The sequence below is a fragment of the Dioscorea cayenensis genome, chromosome 8 (assembly GCF_009730915.1).
Source record: "Dioscorea cayenensis subsp. rotundata cultivar TDr96_F1 chromosome 8, TDr96_F1_v2_PseudoChromosome.rev07_lg8_w22 25.fasta, whole genome shotgun sequence".
Classification (NCBI taxonomy): Eukaryota; Viridiplantae; Streptophyta; class Magnoliopsida; order Dioscoreales; family Dioscoreaceae; genus Dioscorea; species Dioscorea cayenensis.
The window spans coordinates 13823556-13834912 of NC_052478.1; the positions used below are offsets into that span (position 1 = coordinate 13823556).

The 11357-nt window shown below is 34.1% G+C and overlaps 1 protein-coding gene across 3 annotated transcripts; it reads right to left on the reverse strand.

Moving 5' to 3' along the window:
- Positions 1-2664: 2664 nt before the first annotated feature.
- LOC120266720 (small G protein signaling modulator 1-like) lies at positions 2665-10802 on the reverse strand. Of its 3 annotated transcripts, XM_039274378.1 has the most exons (13): positions 10608-10802; positions 10238-10508; positions 9503-9601; positions 9065-9168; positions 7487-8289; positions 7257-7379; positions 7025-7113; positions 6730-6930; positions 4845-5246; positions 4129-4212; positions 3711-3953; positions 3422-3565; positions 2665-3265 (listed from the first exon to the last, which is right to left on the reverse strand). In XM_039274378.1, the coding sequence occupies exons 2-11, from the start codon at positions 10460-10462 to the stop codon at positions 3915-3917; spliced, it is 2169 nt and encodes a 722-aa protein (XP_039130312.1). In that variant the 5' UTR covers positions 10463-10508; positions 10608-10802; the 3' UTR covers positions 2665-3265; positions 3422-3565; positions 3711-3914. The 3 variants fall into 3 exon arrangements, with proteins under 3 accessions (XP_039130312.1, XP_039130310.1, XP_039130311.1); XM_039274376.1 differs by lacking the exon at positions 3422-3565; XM_039274377.1 differs by lacking the exon at positions 3422-3565 and having other exon boundaries at positions 10238-10802.
- Positions 10803-11357: the final 555 nt, after the last annotated feature.

Here is an 11357-nt window from a genome sequence, read left to right on the forward strand (position 1 = left end):
GATTAGTTTTCACTACTTTGTTGTGACTGGACAACTTGCATATGAGACTATACTAGAATAAAAACTTTAGTAAAAATTTATTTTTGATGTTATATTAATCATGTGTAAGACAAAATATCACATTCCAAAATCATACTGTAAAAGCATATAAATAAAAGGAAATCCTTACAATCTTGTGGCTAGTATCATCAAAGGACTCCTTGTAGGTCTTGTTCGGTTGGCTTTTTCGAGTTTCAATAAAAAGAGTAGTATTAGTTGGTACCTTATTTTTTTCGTTTGCATCTTGTTGTTTTAATTCCACAAAAAAAAACATAACTTTCATTAGCAAGGACTTGTATATGATCCAAAAAGAATCAAATGTAGCACCACACATAGCAATTATCATACCAACAAAAAAGACAATACAAATAGAAATAATTTCAAAAGAATACAAAATTAAATTCATCCATGATACTAATCATAATAGGTATAGTGAAGATAACCAAAATAATACTAATCATAATAAGTATAATCAAGTTAACCAAAACATTCTTAAAATATCAATTTAAAATAAAAACATAATTTTTTACTAGCAAGGACTTGTATATTATCAAAATCAAATGTAGCACCACACATAACAACTATCATACCAAAGACAAAAACAATAACAAATATTCTTTTATTCTATTATAGTCAAGGTAAATTCATTGATGATAATAATCATAATAGGTATAGTCAAGGTAACCAAAATAATACTAATCATAATAAGTGTAGTCAAGATAATCAAAACATTCCTAGAATATCAATTTTAAAATATGAAAAAAAAAACATACATACACTTACCATTTGTTTTCATAGATGATACTAATCATAATAGGTATAGTCAAGGTAACCAAAACAATACTAATCATAATAAGTGTAATAAAGTTAACCAAAACATTATTAGAATATCAATTTAAAATAAAAGCATAATTGTCATTGGCAAGGACTTGTATATGATCCAAAAAAATAAAAATAAAAATCAAATGTAGCTCCGCACATACAATAATCATACCAACAAAAAAGACTATACAATTACCAATATTTTCAAAAGACCACAAAGTTGAATTCATTGATGATACTAAACATAAATAGGTATTGTCAAGGTAAATAAAACAATATTAATCATAATATGTGTAGTCAAGCTAGTCAAGCTAATCAAAACATTCCTAGAATATCAAATTTAAAATATATAAAAAAAATAAACATACATACACTTACCATTTGTTTTCTTATCCTAGCAAAACTCTTTTTGCCCGCCGTATGCATATTAATTTATCTCTTTCAATTATTTGCATTTATTTGATGATTCTCTATATAAAGATTTCCATTACTATTAGCATAGCTTGGAGAAAGTAGTTTTGACATAATAAAGCAATTAAATATTAAAAATTGTTATACCTTTGCATTTGTTGAATTCCAATAGTTCAAAAGTTCTTTGAATTTATCTTCTCCAATATGTTGTGGGTGATTCAATATTCTAAGCTTATTAGTCTTATACTTATAGTAACGTTCTTTTTTTACCCTACACTGATATACTCTCCAATCATCTCCAATGAAAAAATTGCAGCAACAAGTGAGTTAATTGTGATAAATAAAATGAGGCAATGATTATTTTTGAAACAAATAAAGTGAATATCAAGAAATTTAGAAATAAATAAGAACTAGTTTAGCCTTGAAAAAAGAGTGCAATAAGATAGTCATATGTTGGAGTCTAGGTGTTTGAATAATGGATAAACAGTATGGCTAGCTGCAGAAATGAAAAGAAGTTTAATAAATAAAATCACTTGGGCATAAATCATTTCCATGTAGATTGATAGTGAAAACCAGAAGAGATGATCTTTGATTGAAACACGACAAGATGTGTTGAGTTATAAGCTTGGTTATTATCTTTTATGCATCGATATCGAACATGATCAAAAATTAATATGAGTGTTTATTAAAGTTAATCATATTCTGCTTTCAAAATTATATCTGTCTGTAGTGAAGAGTATATAATTCTATCTACTAGTTGATTGTGATTTATTAAAAATTATACAAATACATTAAATTTAAGAATAAATTTGAAAAAAAAAATATATATATATATATATATAATGGTGTATAAAATTTTTAATATGATAAATAAAAAAAATAAAAAGCTCCAAAATATAACAACTAAAAAAATAATGGAGGGAGTGTATCACAACACTTTAAAATTAGTTTTATCATATTTTTAACTTCATTGTACCTGCAAAACATGACAGGCCAACCGTTATTACTTAATTTGTTGGTGGAACCCCCTTGCATCCAACGAGGGGTTTTTTAACTTCATTTTCTCCAAAACAAAAGGTATAAAGAAATCTATGTTCAGTTATGCAGATAAAAATATTAAGAAAATAATTTTTATTATTAGTATTATTTGCATCAATATCTACAGAGCCCTTAAATTCTGAAGTACTCCCAACCAAACATTCCATTTATATAGGCCATTGATTTTCATGCAGGATTATGCCCCACCAAATTAGATTTTTAATTTTAGGCTGTCACTGATCATTGCAAGTATATAAAAACAAACAATGAAACATGAAAGAAATAAACAAAAGTTAGCCAAGTACTGGTCCCAAGTCACCAACCCACACACAAGCATTCATCATTCAGTAGGTGTGTCCAAAGACAATGAGAGATGCTCTTATAAAGTCCATAGGTGTTGCCAAACAAACATTAACCAATGATTGGGAACAAGTGATAAAAAAAATTTCGGCTTTTCCGCATGCTCAAAGGCCATGTGCCCAAGATTACCATTTATCGGTAACTATAAACCCTAAACACTGAACCGCGTGCTGAGAATGATAATTAGGGTTTACAAGAAACCGAAAGCTGGAAGCAGGCTTCGGATTAGCTAGAGCTGCAATACTGAGTAGAACTTAAAAACCTATTTCAAGTGAATTCCAAACATGCTTTTCGATGTTTAAAACAAATCAATTTTTTTAATGTCAATCTAGACATTTTGGTATGTACATCTACATTATGATCATTGCATCGAACTCCGATCTCAAAGAAACAAGATGTTGAGAAAGGAAATTAGTATTTATGAGATACTGGGTTGCCAGTTTCTGCTCACCGTGAGTTGAAGTGGGAGAGTCAGTTGTTGCCGCAAGACTGTTTCAGACTGTGTTTCCAATCAGTTTAATGAACTACTTCCACCTTCGGTTCAACAAGAACCTCCGAGTGTAAGGTCAAATCTGATGGTTCTGTACACAAGTAACTGAAATCGACAAGTAAATAGTCAGATGTTAATGTACAAGATAGCATGTTCAAATGACTAATCAAATAAAGAGATCTACAGCAGATTAATCAATACACTGATGGCAAATATGGATGATGAATTTCCAAAGATATATTGAGTTTGTGGGTGACTGACCGTATGATTTAAGAGTTCAGATATCGTTGAAACAAATAATCCTATATTCATTGCTCTAAGGGATCCACTCCCCCTCACATTTCAAGTCTTATTTGGCCAAAGAGCTGAGATACATTGACTATAAACAGCAAAATACATTCTACACTGAAAATAAGGCTGCCTGTCAAACAATTTTGCAAGTGAAAGAAGCTTTGCATCAACTAGAACAACTAATGATACTGAAGAGCAAGTATTTATTTAATCTGCAGGATAATCTCGCAATAATCGAAAGTAAACGATATCAGCTTACCTTGAATAAACCAAAGATAAACAGGAGTTTAATTTTCTAAACAACTGGAAACTGCTTCCTGCCACAAAATAATTTAACAGGGACAAGATCCAGCCAACACATGCCGTAGCATATTTTGACAGCGCCGCCCAATAATTTATAACTTCTCAGGAGCAATTCTGCCTTTTTGTATCTAAAATGAGTTATGAACACCAAATCCCTTTCTCATTGCTCAGAAAATCCCAAGTCTGTTTGCCTGATCAACTGTTCCATGGAAAAACAAGTATCAAAACCCATCTACACACATAAAGCTAAAGAGAAAGGAACAAGTTGAAATGAAATAAATATATACCATGGGGCCACAATGGCAGGAAAAAAACAAACATCAAGTCAAAGCAGATGGGCAAGAACGATAATCAGGGTCAGAATGAAAGACTACCTTGCAGAAGTACTTTTTCCTTAGTTTTATGGCCATGCGAACGCATCTCTTCACATTTATTTTCAACCTGTTGTCATTGAACATCTGTACAAGATAAAAAGACAACATTCACACCGCTTTCCAATGATAAAGAAAAAACACACAGGTGGATCAGCATGAGGAACAAGCAGAAAACATATGTCGACATAAAGAGTATAGAACTTAATAGATAGAAACGGCAATCAGTATGCTGTGTGTGACTGAGTTTATTAACTAGATTGAGAAAATATCTACCACTATTTGAATAAAAGGACAGCTAGATAGAAATTAAACTAAATGATGTAGAATATGCACAAGACTCTCAAAAGTGCACATGCAACAAAGGGAGAAACCTTGTTGATTGTTTGTTACCCAAAGAAAGCAAGTTGTCAGCTACATATAGGAAATGTTGACTAGAGCTTCCACAGACAAATGTATTTCAAAACTTCAAACCTATGATTGTGAGGTCACCAACAAACAATGGTTACTAGTTGGTGTGTCAAGGTCAGCCCTGAACTTACCTAATAAGATAATAACCTGTTTGAGGAGGGGATTACTGCATTTCCTCAGATTACAACCCCTCAAATATAGAGATGTTAACGTAACAAACTCAAGGAGAAAAGCCCAATATGCTGCAGCCACCCTTTACTAGGCATGACACCTTAAAATAGAAAAGGGGTAACAGAAAATAAACCTGCCTTTATTACATCATCAATTGAGTGGGTTTGCCTCATTATCTTATGGCGATTGATAATAAGAATTGCAGCTACACAGAAAACGGGCATATCATCATCACCATTCCTTGTTGGAGCAGCTATGGTGCTAATATGCAGTTGATCCTGTCTTGCCCAGAAATTAGCTCTTGTCAAACCACATAACGGATGACTCGAAACAGATTTCACCCCATTGCTATAAGATGGACAAGGATCATGATCACCATCCTCGGATCCTGTGCCCTTGATATTTACTTTACCATTCCCTGTACTTTCAGCTTTCATTTCCGTATTTAAATCCTCTGGAAGATGCAACACCAATGGCTCAAGACAGTTCCCTTCTAACTGCTGCGCAACAGCTTCATCAAAATCTGCAGCCCACATCATCTGAAAAACAAAAGTAATGTGGGCACAATGTGATTTAAATAAGTATATTAATGCATGGCAGTAAGATATTTGAATATTGCACATGATTGGACAACAAATTTCTACAACTTCTGGTAAAATGAATTGTTTATTTAATTTAAAAAACTTAACACCAGTTAATAATGGTTAGTAGATTAATCAACCAGAAAATCAATTAAGTTCGATTACCCCAAACTCACAAGGCTATGCTACTGTCAAATATGCTAGTGCTTATAAACGCCATTTCAAGAGTTCATTCCTATGCGTAGTACCATAAGGAAAAAACACTGCTTCTCTAAATTAAAAACAACTGTCATCTATAAGGCATGGAGCAACAGGATAGGGTTGAGCTCCTCTCAAGATATTGATCAACGAACTTTCATTAAAAAAAAATGTTAAAACTGCCTCATATTTGGTGAGCAATAAGTGAAATGCAGCCACCATGACCAGGCACATTCTAAAATGAATCATCAATCTCAAAGCAATACCAAAGGCCAAGACATGACCTAGAATATCAATAAACCATTACTTTACTATAGTACCGTGTTTGCCAGAATGCCATTAAAGTAAGAAATTACAGAAATTATGGTCAAAGTGAACCAACCTATATTAGATTGTCCGCAAGTTGCCCATGTGGCAGAAACATGGGAAGATCTGTAGGAAAGCTTTGACTTATATAACAAAAAATCCAATTTTACAGCTAAATGTACCAATGGCATGGAATTTTTAAAGCGCCACACTCGCTTGAAAGCATGAATCTATATGCTAGTGGCCATGCAAATTGATATCAGTGATTTAAAATACACTAATGCATCTAGATGAGCTATTTAAGAAACTGCTTTAAGTAAACAAATAGCCAGATACACTTGGTACTAACAAATGGTATATGGGATGTGCTCTTTTTTTCCAGTTTGTATGACAGATGAACGTCATCATAAGGATATTATCTTTGATAAGACAACAAAAAAAAAAAGGGGAAGCAAATGCTCTTCTATTTCATTTTTTATTTTGTTATTCACCATATGAAAAAAATAAATATATAGTAATTCAATAAATAAATATAATAACAACAATAATTACAACAGAAGATCATTCAATCATACAAAGGACCACCAAAAACGATTGTTCTGAATCTTTTGATAAAGACAAGTCAAAACAAGTTAACTATTATGAAGGTAAATACATTCGTTCAAAAGCAAAAATAGAGACCAATTACTCATGGTAACAGTAAAATAGTTGGTATAGGAGAAGTCTAATATAAGACTAAAGCCTAATGGAACGTGCAAAACTTGCAATCCTTGCGAAGACATTAAAAAATAGCCACCACTAAACTTGAAAGAAGAATTGCAGAAATTTTAACTACTTGCAATGTAAAACAACAGAAAATCCAGCATTCAATGGCAAACAATAATCAGAAACATAAGCGTGCTGTGGAGGGGAAAAAACAGCATTTGTAAATACAAACCTCCCACATACGAAGTGCCTCATTGAAGGTAAGCTCCCGACGGAATAGTACCAGTAGCATTCGAAAAGCAAAATGAAGGCTTTCAGCACCTATGAGAGACAGATGCTCATACATTTCAGTGTCAGTGTGTTCCAATATCTTCCATAATGCTTGTAACTGCTTCATCACCCCAGTAGGTCCTTCCATTTGGAAATTTTCACGCTGAAAAGGAAACCAATACATAATCGTAAAGTAAGTGAACCATCAACAATTGGATAGATAACCATATAAAAATGAACAAATCAATGTTGTGCACCATTCTTCGTAGGAGCATCTCAAAGCACCAGAAGGCATCCGCATTGTCCTCATAGAGCACAATAAAAGGTGAAAGTAAATCACTCATGCCTATAAAGATAACAAGTAAGTTTACAGCAAAGATTCCAAGTAAACTGAAGATGGAACTTCCAACGAGTGATTTTACCAAATCAGAAATTTAATGAAATGCCAGAGTTAAAAAAAAAACACAGAGAAAATTATTTATGAATAACCTTGACAATATCCAGTGGCAGGATCAACCCACGCATAAACAGCAAGAATATCTGACATCCTAGCCATATTTTTTGAATCTCCATAAAATTCAAGATGGCTATCTGTTCTCACAACATCAACAACTGAAAACAAGCCATTTACTTTGAATTGAGAACTAATAAATAAGATAATACTAGGCCACCGCAGATATTATTATTATTTACAGTGAACACAGAAATGAAACGATTACCTATTCTATGTAAAGTCCAGAGCCATTCAGAGACCCTGTCCTCATTGGCATTCAAGCGACTAGAAGTCATTCCACTTAATGGTACTGCTTCTGGTGCATCTGATATCCTCACTTTGTTTAATGTTTCAGACTTGCAATCCATACCTTTTGACCCCATAGAATTTTTCTCAACATCAGCCATAAAAATTCCACTACTACTATTGCTTGTTTGGAATAAATCAGTGCAAGAACCATTTGAGTCGCGTATTAGGTCAACATTATTATTTATATGAAAGCTATGCATGTGTTCGTCCTCAAAATTTTCAGCAACAGATAATCTAGCATCATACATCTCACAGTCATTTCCATCTGTGTAGCTCTTCTGGAATAAATTTGTGACAGGTAAAGGAGGAAAATCAATATAGTTCTCAGATGCATACGCAGGTTCATGATTTTGACTTCCTGCGTTTGTATCGAAGTAATCATATGAACCCCCAGAAGAGTGCCTAGCAAAGCAAGAACTGTATTCTGCATTATCTTTGCTCCACTTACTACCAACTAACTTGGCAGAATCACTGGATTTTGCCCTTCTGTGACCATACGATGCATCCTCGCAATCCTTATTCAGACAAGGATATGTGTCTACCTTGTTAGTTGAACTATGAGAAGCATGACCACTATCACTTGTTGCCGGCTTAAAGTCATTATCTTTGGACAAAGTCCTCATATCCATCACTTTGGATCCAACAGCATATGCAAGACTGCCCGTACCAATGCTTGAGTGCATCATTTGGCATTGCCTGATTAATTCTTCATACCGCTCCCTGCATAAAAGTTAGTATATTTAGTCAAAAACCATCTACTGGTTGTATCAGTTGGAATATCCACAGCAGCCAAAAGACATATGATACAGTGTCATGCTCTACAGCTACATGCCTAAACAAAAATAAAATACAAATAAGCTTCCCCCTTCACAAACGCACAGACACACCCCAAAAAACCAGTAGACATAATATTTACTGTTTAACTTCATAGTTCAGTAACTCAATTCTCTTCCTATCCTTTAGTCTTTCTCAATTTTCTCTCTCTCAAGCATTATCACATCAATAATCATTCTAGAATTATTGTTTAAATGATAAATTTCAATGTAGCACACATGAAAGAATCCTACAGTGTCCTCCAATTACAATATTCATGGTTTGTAATTTGACCCTGAAACATAGAGTCAAAAGAGCTCAAGAAGTACAATAAAGCCTTAACTTGACGTAAGCAAACTTATTAGAATATGGACAAATGCCACCTAGATGAAAACAAAGTAAATTTCTCATGAAACTGATGCAGTAATCAGCATCAAATAATCCTTTAGCATGCAACAAAGATGTAATAATGCCACAGCTAACTTCGAGCAATAAAAAACCGTGGTTAACAACAAAAAATAAATAAACAATAACTTCAACTTCAAAAACACCACATGTTTTCATACACCCCAAAAATGTCTAGTACTACAATTAGTTTATCCATAGCATCATAAAGTTTCACCACAAACTCAACTACAGGCACTAGAGTCACAAAGCAAAGACAGAGAAGAAAATGAAAAACCTCCGAGCCATCCTTAGCTGCTTCCTGTGCTCTGTAGTCGTGCTTAAAGCATAGCATCCTAGAAGGAACTCCCAAACTTCTGCCCGAATAGAAGGGTCCACCCCCTGATTGTGAAGAAGAGAACTGGATGACAAATGTGCTAGAAACCTCTCCATGAGAAAACACATATTTAAGACACCACTGAATGAATGCAAAGCTCACAAGGTGCTTCCCATGTGACAATCAGAAGAAATAACAAATTACAAGATATCATATGAACATATAGATGTTCGGATCCAGAAGATATAACACAAGGCATTTGTCACAGCAGAGATTCACAACATATTTGCAATTAATAAAAAATTGCCCTAAATTTAAAACATATAAATATATTTTAAACTAAAGAGCATAAAAACCATATGTTTGGCAGGAAGAACAAACATGCAAACCACTACTTACCCCTAAAACAATTAACTTAAGCGCTTTTCGGAAACATAGAGCCCTCCCATCATTACCAAAAATTGCTTGCCACTTGTCTGGCTTGAGCATTTTGCTTCCCTGTATGAAAAGATATTATATAAGAAGAAAAACAAACCAAAAATTCATCATCTATACATCATAACATATTGTTTTCATTTTACAGAGATGACACAAGTCAACCTGGCACACCTTGCTCCATAATTCATCCATATGTTCTTTGTAACAGAAATATAAAATGCATAGTATCACTAATAACACATCAACATAGGATCACAAATCATAATAATGGCCTCCATCAAAACAGAATATAGAGTACAAAAAAGACCCATGATCAAAAAAGTAATCATTGAGACAACACGGGATCAACCATATATAGCAATATCAAGCCATATGATCAATTGCATTCTTCAAGAACGGCAAGGATTCTTCCCTACCACCTAAGATCAGAACAGGTGGAGAAAACTATTACCATCCCTTTCTTTAACTCATAACATTCATGAGTACTACAAGTGATTTGATTAAAGTAATTGCATCGTGACTAGGAACAACAACTGTATACAAATTATATGTAGCTAAGATACAAAATCACAGCACAACGATGATAAACATTAAGATATTCACAAGCATCACAACTCCGAGACTAGCATCAATGAATACTTCACCAAAGATAAAAATAGACAAGATCCACTGTAGATGCAGTCATACAAAACTGACCTTGGCGGGCGAGCGATGGAGGCAAGGGTCCCGGATCTCGCGAACGATGGAGCTAACACGGTGCAAGTTAACACGGTGGAGGCTAGCCGCCATCCCAGCACTCCCGCACATCCACCGCGTATCCTCCCCATCAGCCGTCATCCCCGACCCTCCTTTCCTCCCCCTTGCCTTTCTCTTCTCACTCCCAGAATCCAGACCACCACCACCACCACCACCATCCCCCATTTCCCATCGCTACAAATCCATCCCCACCTTCGATCAATCCACCAAACTCCAAATCCAACCAAAAACCGATCAAAATCACCCCAAAAAAAACGCAGAAACAGAGATCGCCGCTGCGATCGGAAGGGATTCTGGAAGAGAGAAGTACCTGTGGAGATCGGAAAGGATGAGAGATCGATATGGATCGATCCCTAAAACGAAGAAGCTTTGCGTTTTCGCTTCTCTCTTGCGTGTCTCTGAGAGAGAGAGCGAGAGAGAGAGAGAAGGGTTTGGAGTTTAGAGATTTATTAATAAAAAAAAAAGAGAAGAAAAGAGAAAGTTGGGGATTTTAATGTTAAATTGATGGAAAAGAAGGACAGACACTTGTTTGAGAGAGAGGTGATGGTGTATGTAAAGCCCGCCTTCTAGCTATCTTGTCCTATTTTTTATTTTTTATTTTTTATTTTTTATTTTTATTTGTCATTTTTTTTTTTTTACAAGATTTTGTTTTTATTTTGATTTTGGAAAATTTTATGTTAATTTTTTTAAAATTTGTGAAATTGTTTTGTAAGAACATTTTTTTTATTTAATTAGTGTAAATTAAAACAAACTTATATAAATTCTCCTTGTCCTTTTTTATTTATTTATTATTTTGACTTTCAAAATTGTATGTAAATTTATTAATTTTAGATCATGTTGTAAGAATTTTTTTTTAATTAATATAAACCAAAACAAACACGTAAATATACATATGTGTGTGCGCGCGCAACTTACTTATCAAACCGCGCTGACATTGTCACAATAGACAACAGTAGCGGAAGAGAGAGGGGTGTGAAGCTCCTGCAGAAGTTGACGAAGCCAACAATACTCTGCAACGGCATGTGCAACAGCCCGGTATTCCGTCTCTGCACTAAACACT

Coding starts and splice junctions, on each gene's coding strand:
- LOC120266720 (XM_039274376.1), bottom strand. CDS start 10,462: ATGGGGGATGGTGGTGGTGGTGGTGGTGGTCTGGATTCTGGGAGTGAG. Junction 9,602..10,237: donor TCCATCGCTCGCCCGCCAAG/GTCAGTTTTGTA, acceptor CTTTTCATACAG/GGAAGCAAAATGCTCAAGCC. Junction 3,954..4,128: donor GGAAAAAGTACTTCTGCAAG/GTAGTCTTTCAT, acceptor TCCATGGAACAG/TTGATCAGGCAAACAGACTT.